Genomic DNA, 13,298 nt, shown 5'->3' with positions numbered 1-13,298 from the left:
AATTGTTCAAAAAATGAAATAAACTCTTCTAAAAAGTGATACTATTTTCTGATATAAATTGAACGTACTGAACTGAAAAACAAAAGCTTGACAACTTGAATTAGCTTCTGGTCTCTTGCTAGTATAATCACGCACTTGCGCAAATGAAATCAATTTAACCGGATAAACAAATAACTTTTCGCTCAATTTTATTAACAATTTTTTACGTCAGTTACCAAACTGTTGCCGAAAGATCATTTTTTCAAATCAGAAGTTAGTGTGTCCATTAGAAAAATGAAATCGGTTTGATTACTTATTCTAATTCCCATACCAATGATACCACTTTTGTATCTCTCCACAACAGCTATCAATCTGCCAAAATTGGCTGAACTAAAAAAGTTTCGTGTATAGATCCGAGCCCCCTAAAAAATTTGAAGGCTTTTAAAACAAGCATGATATCAAAACCAGCAACTGAAATGAAATGAAAAGACGATACATAATTCATCAAAGATTAAAAATTCAGTTTATTTAACAGCAATTTTGAATTCGCAGAAATACGGGCCAAACAAATTACTCAATTTTTTGAAACTATCAGTTAATCAGAAAAAATTTTAGCATAGAAAAACTATATCGCCTTTTAATTTTCAATTTGAAGAATAAAAAGCAGCAAGTTTTGGCAAAAAAAAACTACACAACAAGAACAATGCACGAGACCAGGCAAGACAAAAACAAAGACCAGGCAAGTTAACGAAATAAACACATGAACTGACGCCAGCCTTCAGTTTGGAAGGGCTTCTAGTTCACAGGCTAGTAGCTTTAAGAGCAAATTAACGGGATCCTCTCGGGTTTTTACCATTTAGTCAATTTCAAAATTAAACTTACTTAAATTGAGAGAAATGGTCAACAGAGTCTATGTCATTCTAAATGAAGGTTAATTAAAGTTTTACAATTTTTTGAGTCGCATCGTTCAAAAGTAATTAAAAAACAAACCTTTGCAAAAAAAAACTTCGCAAAAGCTTTCTAATGATGCCACTTTTGACTTTCTCCTATTGATAACCTGAGGGAGTGGTGTTATTTAACAGATTAAAAAATCCAAGTTAACATTGGGTTCGTTCTCACATTACATGAGACCACAAAAACAAACCAAATTACACAATAGCAGCCAAAATACAAAAATTTTAGAATTAAAGCTGTATTTTCATAAATCTTGCACCGAAAAACCAAGGCGTGCAGCCTTAAAATTCTATTTGTCAAACAAAAACATCTAAAAGGAATCATAGTCGAATAATGATAGACGAAATGCACTCAAAATGCGTAGTTAATTGCAGCCGGACTCAGTTGCAGTTCATAAACTGATAAAACTCTTTATAATTTGAAATAATTTGAAATAACTCTTTAATTTTCTTTTAAAAATTTCTTAAAAATTCTTGACAAGTTAGGACCTCAAAACAATTAATTAAAACATACCTTGTCAAACAGTTTTTCTTCATTCAATAAACAAAAAACCTAAAATTGCGATAAGTATGACAAAAATCTGACATCCTAGAGTTAAAAAACAACTCAATCAAACTCAAAAGAATAACGGAAAAAAATTTAAAATCGCTTTGTTTATTCTAGTAAGAATCCTCCTTACGCATGTACGATACATTTGAAAAAACCTATTGATAGAAGAAGAATGAATTTAGCGCACCTCAATTCAAAAAATGCAAATCAACTTACTGTCTCATGTTTTATCGAATTACGCAGTTTCTTTCTACCCCAAAGCCCAACAAACTTTAAAATATAACCACAATTACACCGATGCAATTAAAATCTTAAATCATAGAGCTTATCATCAATTAGAAGGCATGTGGCTGGTTAATAAATAGCATCAATGAATTGTCCACTATCTAGCTCCTTAAAACTAAGTTAAAACGGAGGCTCGGTAACGTGCGAACGCAAAATGTTCCGACCCCGCTCATCCACAATCGTGACTTAATTGGCTACTACACCAAATGACGAATAGATGGAAAACTTTCAAAAACATACACATCAATAAACCACCAATGGAAAAAAATGCCACGTTAGAGGGCTGCTGAAACTTGGTGCTAATATGACTAATAGAAAAGACCATAAAAAAATTAAATAACCAACATTAATTACGACCAAAACTCGATGCGTATATTAAAAGATCAAACCAAAAACAAACTCGCATCACATAAAACCTAAACAAAACAAATTAGCCTATACATCATCAGACAAGATATGGCAGCTGTCCGTTTCTCAATGCGACTGGGTGATAGGTTGACAAAAAAGAGCAAAAGGGGGACGACGTTGAATAAAACGATACAATTTTTCAAAACAATTAACATCAAAGTGATTAAAATCATTAGATAGCAGCTGAAATTACAAAAACGATCCTTTATATCTTCAATGGATGCAATTGAGAACTGTCATTATCCAGTGTACGTTAAACGACTACAATAAGGAAAAATACCAGCAAAAATAAAAAAAAACCTTCGAATCAACTTTGAGTGAAAATGGCAGTGAAGCCGTTAAAGACATAAACTTGTCAATAAGAGCATTAAATATTCAATTGCACAGTATTTGAAAGCCAAGGGAATCTACGAATAATGCTATAAATGAAAATAGCAAAAATCCTATAAAATGTTTAAAAAAATAAAAAACAAATCACAATCAGTCTATGAAATCTCGTAAAAACGAAGAAACGAAGCCGAAACAAATGAGTGAAACTAATTCCGCTACAAATGTTGAATAACAGCTCACTCGCAACGGTTCGTGAACTTTCTTTACAGAGACTAAGCTACAAATTGACAGAAGGATGATTTGAAAAATTAGGGAAGCTCGAAAATCCAAATACGTTTTTGAAAACAATTGTTTCAAAAAACATAACCGACATAAGACTACAACAAAAAAGAGATGGATTAAGTTAAAACACCTCCGGAAGCCAATGAAGCCTGTTATTAATGAGACTAATTCACGAGACTACAAAATAACAACAAATACAGGCAAAAGCCAAAACTTAAAAACTTTACGACACCAGTGTTTAAGGTACTATATTTATTAAAAGATGCTATCTGCATGAACTGTAAATCATCACTTAATTCTCAAATCAATATCAACTGGTCGTCCTTATGAAAGCACTACGAAGACATGACAACAAAAAGAAACCCAAAAATTTAAAAGTCCTAAAATTGTTCTCGAAAACTTTTTATGAAATTAAATGGTCGAAGCTATCAGTCAAAACATACAATTAATAGAAAAAAACGTTTGAATCAGTAAATATATCTCCGACTGCTTATTAGTGAGATTAAGTTACATGGTGACAAAAATAGGCAGAAAGGAGACAGTTGTACTTTTTTAAAGTTAAATTCAAAGTCATCAAAACAAATGTCTATAAAGTGAAATCTTCAAATAGGTTTAATTATACGTCCTGGGGAAGCAATTGAGACATATCATTATCAAGTATATGTCGTACAACAACAAAAAGACAAGCATAGGCAAAAAATCAAAAAATCCAGTAAATTTTGCAAGGGACCTGTCTCAGCCCAAAAGCATAAACTATTCAACAGAAAAATCAACACAATCAAATACGCCCTTTTACAACACTCTGCATCTTCCCAACTAAGCTTTCCTTCAAATGGACCTGTCAATAAGCTGGTAATTCGACAAGGAATCAAAAATGAACCCATAAATTGTGCAAATAAGCTCAAAAAAAAAGAAAATTGAAAACTGGTAGCATCAAAACCAAGGAAAAATTAGTTAACTGAAAAACCATTACATACCTTAAAAAATAACTCAAAGGAAATGGGTTTTCGCCTGTTTCCACCAAGACTGTCAATAAATGAGCCCTGATTTGAACATGTTGTCAGTTATTACAGTAAAATCTTTAAATGTGGAGATAAAATGTGTCGCGCCCCCTTAAAATGCATTTTTTCAAGGTAAGGATCCACGGTGAGATCAAGATCAGCCCGATATTGCTGCGCGTATAACACAACTAATTCTCTTTTTTAGCCTAGGAAGAAAATAAGGCGTTTTAAGGCGTCTACTTTCGTCAAAAATAATAAAAAAAGAGGGCTAAAAAAATTATAATTGGTCCCATTTTTGACGACATTTTTGACGAAAAATGTCTGAACTTTGAGAAATTTAGCAAAAATTGGGTCCAAAAACTCGGTTCGAACAGATTAGCAACCCTCCTCTATCAATCCCACTACCATTAACAATTTCAACATTATTTTTGGCAAATTTGACGAAAATTTGATCAAAAATACGGAAAAAGCGAATAAAATAAACGGAATATCCTCTCCCTATTCACAAAACATTAAACCTCGATAACTCCCTTAAAAAAAGAAAATCAAAAAATCTTTCTGATTCAATATTCTACGCTGGAAAGGCTTTCTAATGATACCACTCAAAACTCTCTACGATGATTATTTTTTCGGCTAAAAAATTGACTCAACAAAAAACCTTTTGATTATAGTTCCTCCCCCCTTGTTGTCAGTTATTTACATAAAATCTTTAAATGTGGAGATAATTTCACAAAAGTCCGCGCTCCATTAAAATGTATTGTTTTTTTAACGTAAGGATCCATGGTGAGATCAAGATCAGCTCTGACATTGCTGCGCGTCTAAAAAAAACACGCAATTATTCAAAGGGCTGGGAGATTGATCATTTCTAAAGAAAATTTTTCAGTATACCAAGAATAAATAATGCATTTTGGATAATTATCGAGTTTAAATTTGCAAAGAACAGGCAAAATTATAATTCCAGAAGACTCTTGAAGCCGGTGGGAGCACAACTAGCTCTTTTAGAGGTTACGAAGAATATGACCGCAGTTTTAAGGTGTCTACTTCCGGCAAATTTAAAGAAAGTTGGCTAAAAAACATATTTGGTCCCATTTTTGAAGAAAAAAAGTCTAAAACTAAAGTGGAGGGGATGAACTAAAACTACTATTCTGAGACCAAATAAAAAGAGTGGAATACTGGCAAATAAGGTTCATTATCTGGTCGACTTTACAACTTCTACTCACTGGCTTTTCGATCATTTTGCCCTTTTGACTGTAGGGTGCAATGGTGGCAAACTGCTGATGAAGTTCCAACAACTGGATCAACTCTGGACTCTTCTTGGCTGCTTCTGCTACCATGAAGATATAGCTGCAAACATGAACATGGTTTCAACATTTCCTAAAAAATTTTAGTTTCCAACGCATTAAAGAACTAACTAATTGTCCATCTAACACCCCGTACAGTTCATAGTTAAATGTATAGGTTACAATCACTATGACTGAAATATCCAAACATCTGACGTCAGATGAATTACTAACCACAGATGTCTTCTTTAAATTATCCATGCAATATGCTAATATCAGATACATTAAAGCTTCATTAATGGCTCAGGCGCAATCGAAATACTCATCAAAAAGATAGTGACAGACAGCGACGAAACTAAAATTGCGGGCTGACTCAATTTTTAAAGCGTGCTTCAGCCTGGTGGGAGCAATAACATAACCAAGGGGATTCAAATGGTCTTACTACAAATGAGCTGGACGAGGTGGGGGGGGGGGGGGGATCAAACTCTTTCAACCGCCCTTTACAATGTTTCAATTAAATAGTTGCGCCTGATGACTAAATCATATCAACCTTTCTTCCGTGAACCTATATGAAAAGTAGATTTGAGGTTTGATTTGATGAACTATATTTAAATATTTGACAAGAATTGAAAACATAATAGGCCAAATTAAAACATGGTCAACGAAGCAGACCTATTGTTGAAGCTCAAGCTTCAATATTTCGCAAGTTTCTTAATTTGACTTTTGCATGATTTGATTTCTAACTTTAGCCCATATGTTTCCGTGCTAATTTACCGCTGAAACCAAAGTTTGTGAATTTACTATTGTCAAATCGATCTTATAAGCAAGTTGGTCAACATTGGTGACCCCGAAACAACGAACTGCAACTAAAAAACTTCTGAGATAAAATTAAAATTGTAAAGACATTAAAAAAAAATTGACGTAAAGACAGGGAGTACCTTTGAATTCTTTTCAATACCGAATTTCTGTATTCACATAACTCAATGTTTTCTTTATTTTAGAACAATTTAGAACTGCAACTACAGCCCGTCAACGAATACGAAAAAAGAGAGAGGAAAAAATTCAAAACTCACAAAAAAGAAGAACAGAAAAAATGCAGAAAATGCATAATCATATACAAATTCCAAAAGAGTTTCGGAATATGACAAGTGAAGCATAGTTTGCCAGCAACTAATTTTTATAGTTCTATCTTTCTAACAAAGAACTAAGTAACAAAAGTAAAAGGGTCTCAATCCGAAGTAACCTATATCTATATAAGCCTATTTTACCTATATATATATTTATATACCTAATATCATATTTATAAACAAAAAGACTTTGTCCACGCGTCTTTGTTATCATTGAAAAAGTTTTATTGTGCAAAAAGGCCTAAACAGCATCACAACTTTTTGCAAAAAAAACCACTGCCTTTTTTAGAAAGCAGTTTAATAGCTGTAAATGCGTGTACATCGTTCTTTGCTTTGAAGTAGATAGTGTTCAGTCACATACACACACATAAAGAAAATAACAACACAATAAAATTTGTTTTTTTATCGTAGATAGATATCGAAGTTTTGGAATTTTCAATCTCTTCAAAATGTAAAGCAAGAAAGAACACGGCAACTACAGTCAAACACTTTCTACTTCAGAGGGCACGTTAAACAGTAGACAAAGCTTCGGATTTAGGTTGTTCGTTGCAGAGAAGATTTAAACGTCAAGTAGTAACGCCACGTATCAAAAGTCGGTAAAAAATAATTTCTTTTGACATTAATTTTCCTTAAAAAAAAAAATTGACGTTCTCTGACCATCTGCAAAGTCCAACAGACCCAACCAAGTTTAGGATAAAAGAAACTCAGACCATACCTTCACTAATATCACAACAATATAAAAGCACACTCGGGTCTGAGATAAATTTTGCTCTTTTAACATATCACCATAACAAAGGAGTTTTCTTTCGAAAAAAGTAAAAATAATCGTTTATCAGCAAATAGGCTGACAATTAAAAGAACTCACAACCATTACGCTGCATAGAGATTGGAGAATACTAAACAAAAAACAGACAACGGAAGTAGAAAGAGCAGCTTCTTTACCAACCTCAAGTAACACTGAATACTCTTGCGCGCAACAATACAGGGGCTCTCATTGATAGTGCTGTTTAAATTCGCATAGAAACTGAAACTGTTCAAAACTGCAAACTAATTAAGCACTAAGCAAGAATAACCCGAACAATTCAAAACAGCAATTAGACCGCAACAAATGGCACCAAAAACAAATAAAAGGAAAGAGACGTTGATCCAACAAATCATGAGACGTGAAGTTGAGTGGGGCTCAGCAGTTAACTTTCTTGAGGAACAGTATCAGACCGATGACGTTGACGTTCTTCAACTCACGTATGACACACTGCTGGAACATAAGGCATGCTTGGACAAGCTATTGGATAGTATCTCCGAGTTTACCCTTACAACTAACGAGAACATCACACTTGCCGAACGCTCAGGTGAACGCACAACAACATTGCTGAAATGGAAGAAAATTATAAATGGTTTGTCTAAATCAAAGATGAAAACAGTTGGTGCTTCAGGAGACAATCCTATTACAAAAACAACAATGTATGCGCCTTCATCGAAATTATATCAAACAGATACACCAGGCACAAAGAAAATGCAGCCCAAAATCACACGGAGGTACAACTTACGCAACAGACATAATTCATCTAACAACTCGAGAGAATCATCATCAGATAGAAGTCTGCGCAACGCAATCTCTATACCACAGCCACAAGATTCATGCCCGACACTGACCGAAAGAAACAATACCAGTTGTTCTGTCTCAAATGAAATCGGACTCAGCATTGATAGATATCAATCACTGAATTTTCGAAATGACACCGACAATTCTTCACTTGACAGTCATCGAAAAAACGGCAGAGATACAGTCGTGTCGAATAAATCCTGCAAACGTATCATTGGAGAAACTGTAGAAAACACAGCAAACAACAGCATAGCAATTAGTAATCAACGAATAGATTGGGACCGGAACAGTTTACAACAGGGGTCTTCTCGAACATTTGTTGAACAGACCTCCAATAGTGAACCTAAAGATTCAAACGAAGGAAACGAAGGACAACCTGAACTTTCCAAGGGAACCCAGAGCAATCAACATAACGAGTGCATTGGAAAAAATTGGCATAATCAATTTGCCGAACCATTTCAGTTTGTGAAATCCAGCAAAAAGAATCAGGACCCCCAAACAACATCAATAGTAAATCACTCAGCAATATTTAAAAGCCATCAGCTTCCAGATAAACAACTCAGAAATTCAAAACTGCTCATAGCACAAAAAGGTATTAGCAATTGTCCCTCAGAGGACAGCTATGACGACAGTGACAGTGACAGCGATGAAGAGACAAACCAACGAAACGATTCGCGTGCAAAAAGTTTCCTCAAAGAACCAAGCATCCGAACTACAAATTATTGGGGGAAGCACAACTCACCAACAATCAACACAACAGGAAAGTTGCCTAACAAATTCACGAACTCTTGCTTCGAATAAACAAAAACAAACAAGGGATAGAAAGATCTTCTCACCCGAAAATCGGAATCAACCTCGTTGCAATGAGAATACCATGTTAACACAGACAACCTACAGCCGTCCAACAGTATCAGCAGACACATCTGACACGGAAATACAGACAAGGTCTTGCCGCAACCAGTCTCATGCAATACACGAAATCAGAGAGAACAGTATGGAGAGATATGAAGACAGCTCCAATGTCAGACAACCCACAGTTCACTTCGAATCTGCTACACAACTACATGAAAATCACACAACCAATTCAACCATCGAACATTTTCGCAATCTGCAATTTACACCAAATCAGAGAAACCCGCACATAAACCTCAATTTGCCAAAGACACAACTGAAGTCATACAACGGAGACCCCCTCAAATGGCACGAGTGGTATAGTTATTTCAAATCAACAATACATGATAACGTGTCTCTTTCGGACGCACAGAAAATCACCTATCTCCAAAACGCTCTCACAGATCGCGCAAAGGAAAGCGTTTTTGGATACTCATATAATGGAGAATTTTACCACGATGCAATAACCGAACTCAAGAGAAGATTTGGAAGACCACAAACTGTTATTGCAGCATATCTTGACAAACTGGAACGCTGGCCCAAGCCTTCGACAGACAACCCAGACAGCTTTATTTCATTTGCAGCATTTCTCAGACAATTAGTACAAACTTTTCTTCTTCACGAGTTTACGCCGGACCTGCAATCATCCGCCGTTCTCAGAGTAGCCAAAGAAAAACTATCTCCTGCAATGATAATAAAGTGGAACGAAAATGTCATCCGCAAAGAACTTGTTAACCCAAATTTGATTCATTTCAAAGATTGGATAGACAAGTATGCCGAAGCGTGCGAAGATATGCCACGCACTCACAACAGAAATTCATTCTATGAGAGAACACACCAACGTGGAAAATCTGAACAAAGAATCAACGCCAGAAAGAATTGCCCGCTTTGTTCACAAAGCCACAATTTAGGAAAATGTCAAAAATTTTTGAGTGAAAACGTGTACGACAGACAGCAGACAGTGCGACAACTGCACTTATGCCCAAATTGTCTTACCGAACATCCAAAAGGACAATGCAACAGCAAATACAGATGCCAGGTAGACAATTGTAACGGTTTTCATCACTCAACAATACACCGTAACAATTTCAACACAACACAGCCTAGTAATCAAGGACAAAACCAATCAATATCTGAATATCGACACAACGGAGATAACTTGAACCGAAACCAGTTCAATTTCACAAATAACAGTTCTTCGTGGAACAAAAATTTGAGCAGCAGTAACCCCAACTGCAATCACCAAACTAGACAAAATGGTAACAGTGGCTACAACCGGCAACGCAGCAGAAGCCGATACAACAGCAGCAACAACAACAACAACTACTACAACAACAGCAGCATCAACAGCAACAGCAACAATAGCACAAATGGTAACTACAACAATAGTAACAGCTACAACAGACATAACCGGAACTTCTATTACGGGCAATCACATCAAGTGCCCAATACGTCCAATGTTCAACAACAGCAGCCAACATCAGGAAACTTTAATCAACAATATCAGCACTCAACAGACCAAAATTCGCAAAGCTTCTCAGGCAGCAATAACCGACAACAGAACTACACTTGCAGTAATAACCAGCCGAGCAGTTGGATCCGACCACATGTTCAGCTCCAAGCAATACCGGTACCAGTGTTTTCGGAGACGGTCTCAATTGAAACTTACGCTCTCCTTGACAGTGGAAGTGACAATACGCAAATTACCAAGACAATAGCCGATGCTTTAGGAATTCGTGATAGGAAATGTGTTACAATACCCGTAGCATCACTATACCAAGAACACACAATTGAAACAACAGAAATTTTTCTTGGGATTGGAGCCATCGACAGCAGTAGACCTATCATTAACTTACCAGTCTTTGCGACTTCTACCACAGACTTTCAAATGCCGACGGTGCCAATTCAGATGCTCAACAGCGTTTGTAAGGACTTCGGTCATTTAAGCAATATCAATTTTCCTCAAATCAGAGACAACAAAATAGGTATTCTGATAGGAGCAGATGCTTTTACAGCAACAGTTCCACTAAGTACACAATCGGACCACCGGGAACACCGTACGGAGTTCTCACACAATTAGGATGGACAATAACAGGACCAGTCCCAAACAAGTATAGACAAATTACAGAGAAGAACCAATGCAATCGTAATATAACCTTGTTCAATAGGGTTAAGTCAGAAGAGACAATTTTGGACGAAGACATGCTACAATTATTTTGGACCTGTGAAGGAACAAGAACAACTAAGGCTTCACCTAATACAGTAAACCAAGAAGACAAGAAAGCCCTACAAATTTTCGAGGATACAGTAAAACATAACGGAGAGAGGTATGAGATTGGACTACCCTGGAAACAAAACATACAATTACCTGACAATTACTTTCTAGCAAAAGCCCAATTACGATCACTGGAAAAGCGCCTCAATGAAGACAAACAGTTAGCCGACACCTACAGCAGCTTAATTCAGAACGATATTGAAAAAGGTTACGTTGAGGAGACGGACCGCGAACCTTCCCCAACTTGCAGCCAATTATGGTATCTTCCTCATCATCCAGTAGAGCACAAACAGAAGAAAAAGATTCGTCGTGTAACAAACGCAGCATCTATTTATAAAGGACATTCACTGAATAAAGCGCTTCTAACTGGACCAGATCTTCTCTGCAGTTTAGTTGGACTCCTACTACGCTTTCGACAGTTTGCCATAGCAGTTACCGGAGATATAGAAGCCATGTTTATGCAGATAGCCGTAAGGAAAGAAGATCAAGACGCATTAAGGTTTCTATGGTACAAAAACAACACCGAAACAATATACAAATACAAGCGACTCATATTTGGTGCAACCTGTTCGCCCTCTTGTGCTATCTATGTACTTAGAAAATGTGCTATCGATAATTACCACTTATCACCTGAAGCCAGTCAATCAATAACGAATAATTTTTACATGGACGACTTTTTACAGAGTTTCGAGACAACAGCCGAAGCAATTGAACAGACAACATGCATCAAAGAAACACTTAAAAAAGGAGGATTCAATTTAACGAAATTCTTCAGCAACGATTCGAGTTTTCCTTTAATTGACGACACTGAAGAAGATAAAGCATAAACGCAACGAGTTCTGGGACAGACGTGGGATGTCAAAAACGACACCTTCATATTTAGGAAACCCAATTTAGACATCAAAATTGAACGTTTACAACAAAGAGAACTCTTGTCAACAGCAGCTTCGCTTTTCGAACCCCTGGGGATGATAACGCCATTTGCGATACGAATTCGAAGCCTTCTTCAAGCAGTCATAAAACAAGGCAAGAAATGGGACGAACAAGTACCAGCCGAATTTCATAGTGACCTGAAGAAATGGATTAACGAATTCAACAGCATGCCAGATATTACAACAAAAAGATGCCTTGTAACAGGACCAACGACCAGTCAACAACTTCATGTCTTCACAGATGCATCAAATATAGCAACTTCAGCGGTTATTTATATGAGATCTACAACTACTGAAGGGAATGTCATTGTGAACTATGTCATTAGCAAATCCCGAGTAGCCCCCATAAAGCACACAAGTATACCAAAACTCGAATTAGAGGCAGCCACAATGGGAGCCGAACTAGCTAGTTTTGTAGTCACAGAAATGACATTAAATTTTTCCTCAGTTCACTTCTGGACGGATAGTACTGCAACATTAGGATGGATAAACTCAGACAAACGGCAAAAAGTTTTCGTAGCTAACCGTGTCAACAAAATTTTGGAACATTCTAAAGCAGAGGAATGGAAACATATACCCGGAAAGCTCAACCCTGCCGACCATGGTACCAGAGGTTTTAAACCATCAGAGCTTGAAGAGAAGTGGCTACAAGGACCAAAATTTCTTTTTCAAGACCCTGAAAACTGGAACTTTGGTCAAACAAATTTTTTAACAACGACAAATTTAGTATTACCTAAATGTATGGACCCTGTCATAGAACCATCAAAATTTTCAATTTGGAAACGATTGCTCAGAAGGACAACAACCGTGTACAAAGCAACAAACATTTTGCGGAAAAGAGATACACTAAACAGTCAGAATGAAGCCCAAAATTACCTGATAAAGATTTCACAACAAAACACTTTTAGAAAAGCAATTATTAGAATGCAAACTGGACAGCAACTGGAACGAAGGGATGCAGTTCTTCAATTCAATCCATTTTTGGATGGAAATGGAGTTTTGCGTGCCAAAGGAAGGCTGAGACATGCGCCAATACCTTGGAATCAAAAACACCCCATAATACTAGACATCAAAGACCATGTCACTCAGTTAATTGTTCAAGACGCTCACACTAACAGCTGTCAACACATGGGAACGGAGTTTGTCAGAGCGCACCTACAACAGACATTTTTAATCATTGGACTTCGAAGGTTCCTAAGAAGACTCAGCCGGACATGTTTCATATGCCGCCGATGGAGAGCTCAGAATATTACACCAATGATGTCTGATCTTCCGCACTTTCGCTTTGCTGATGCCGAAAAACAATACCCATTCATTAATGTAGGATTAGATTACTTTGGACCTTTCTACATTGAGGATAATACTCGCAAGCTTGAAAAACAGTACATCTGCATTTTCACGT

At 36.5% G+C, this 13,298-nt stretch overlaps 1 protein-coding gene across 1 annotated transcript in view; it reads right to left on the bottom strand.

Moving 5' to 3' along the window:
- The window catches only part of LOC142339143 (cilia- and flagella-associated protein 206-like), a 105,862-nt gene that overhangs the window by 4,022 nt on the left and 88,542 nt on the right, over positions 1-13,298 (bottom strand). Inside the window, exon 10 of the mRNA XM_075388899.1 lies at positions 5,009-5,132. Within this exon, the coding sequence (XP_075245014.1) occupies positions 5,009-5,132 (124 nt within the window). The remainder of the gene's footprint in view (positions 1-5,008; positions 5,133-13,298) is intronic.

This window comes from Convolutriloba macropyga, chromosome 5 (assembly GCF_964194025.1).
Source record: "Convolutriloba macropyga chromosome 5, txConMacr16.3, whole genome shotgun sequence".
NCBI classification, from domain to species: Eukaryota; Metazoa; Xenacoelomorpha; order Acoela; family Convolutidae; genus Convolutriloba; species Convolutriloba macropyga.
The sequence above is the reverse complement of the archived record's forward strand: the minus strand, read 5'-3'. Positions and strand labels throughout refer to the sequence as shown.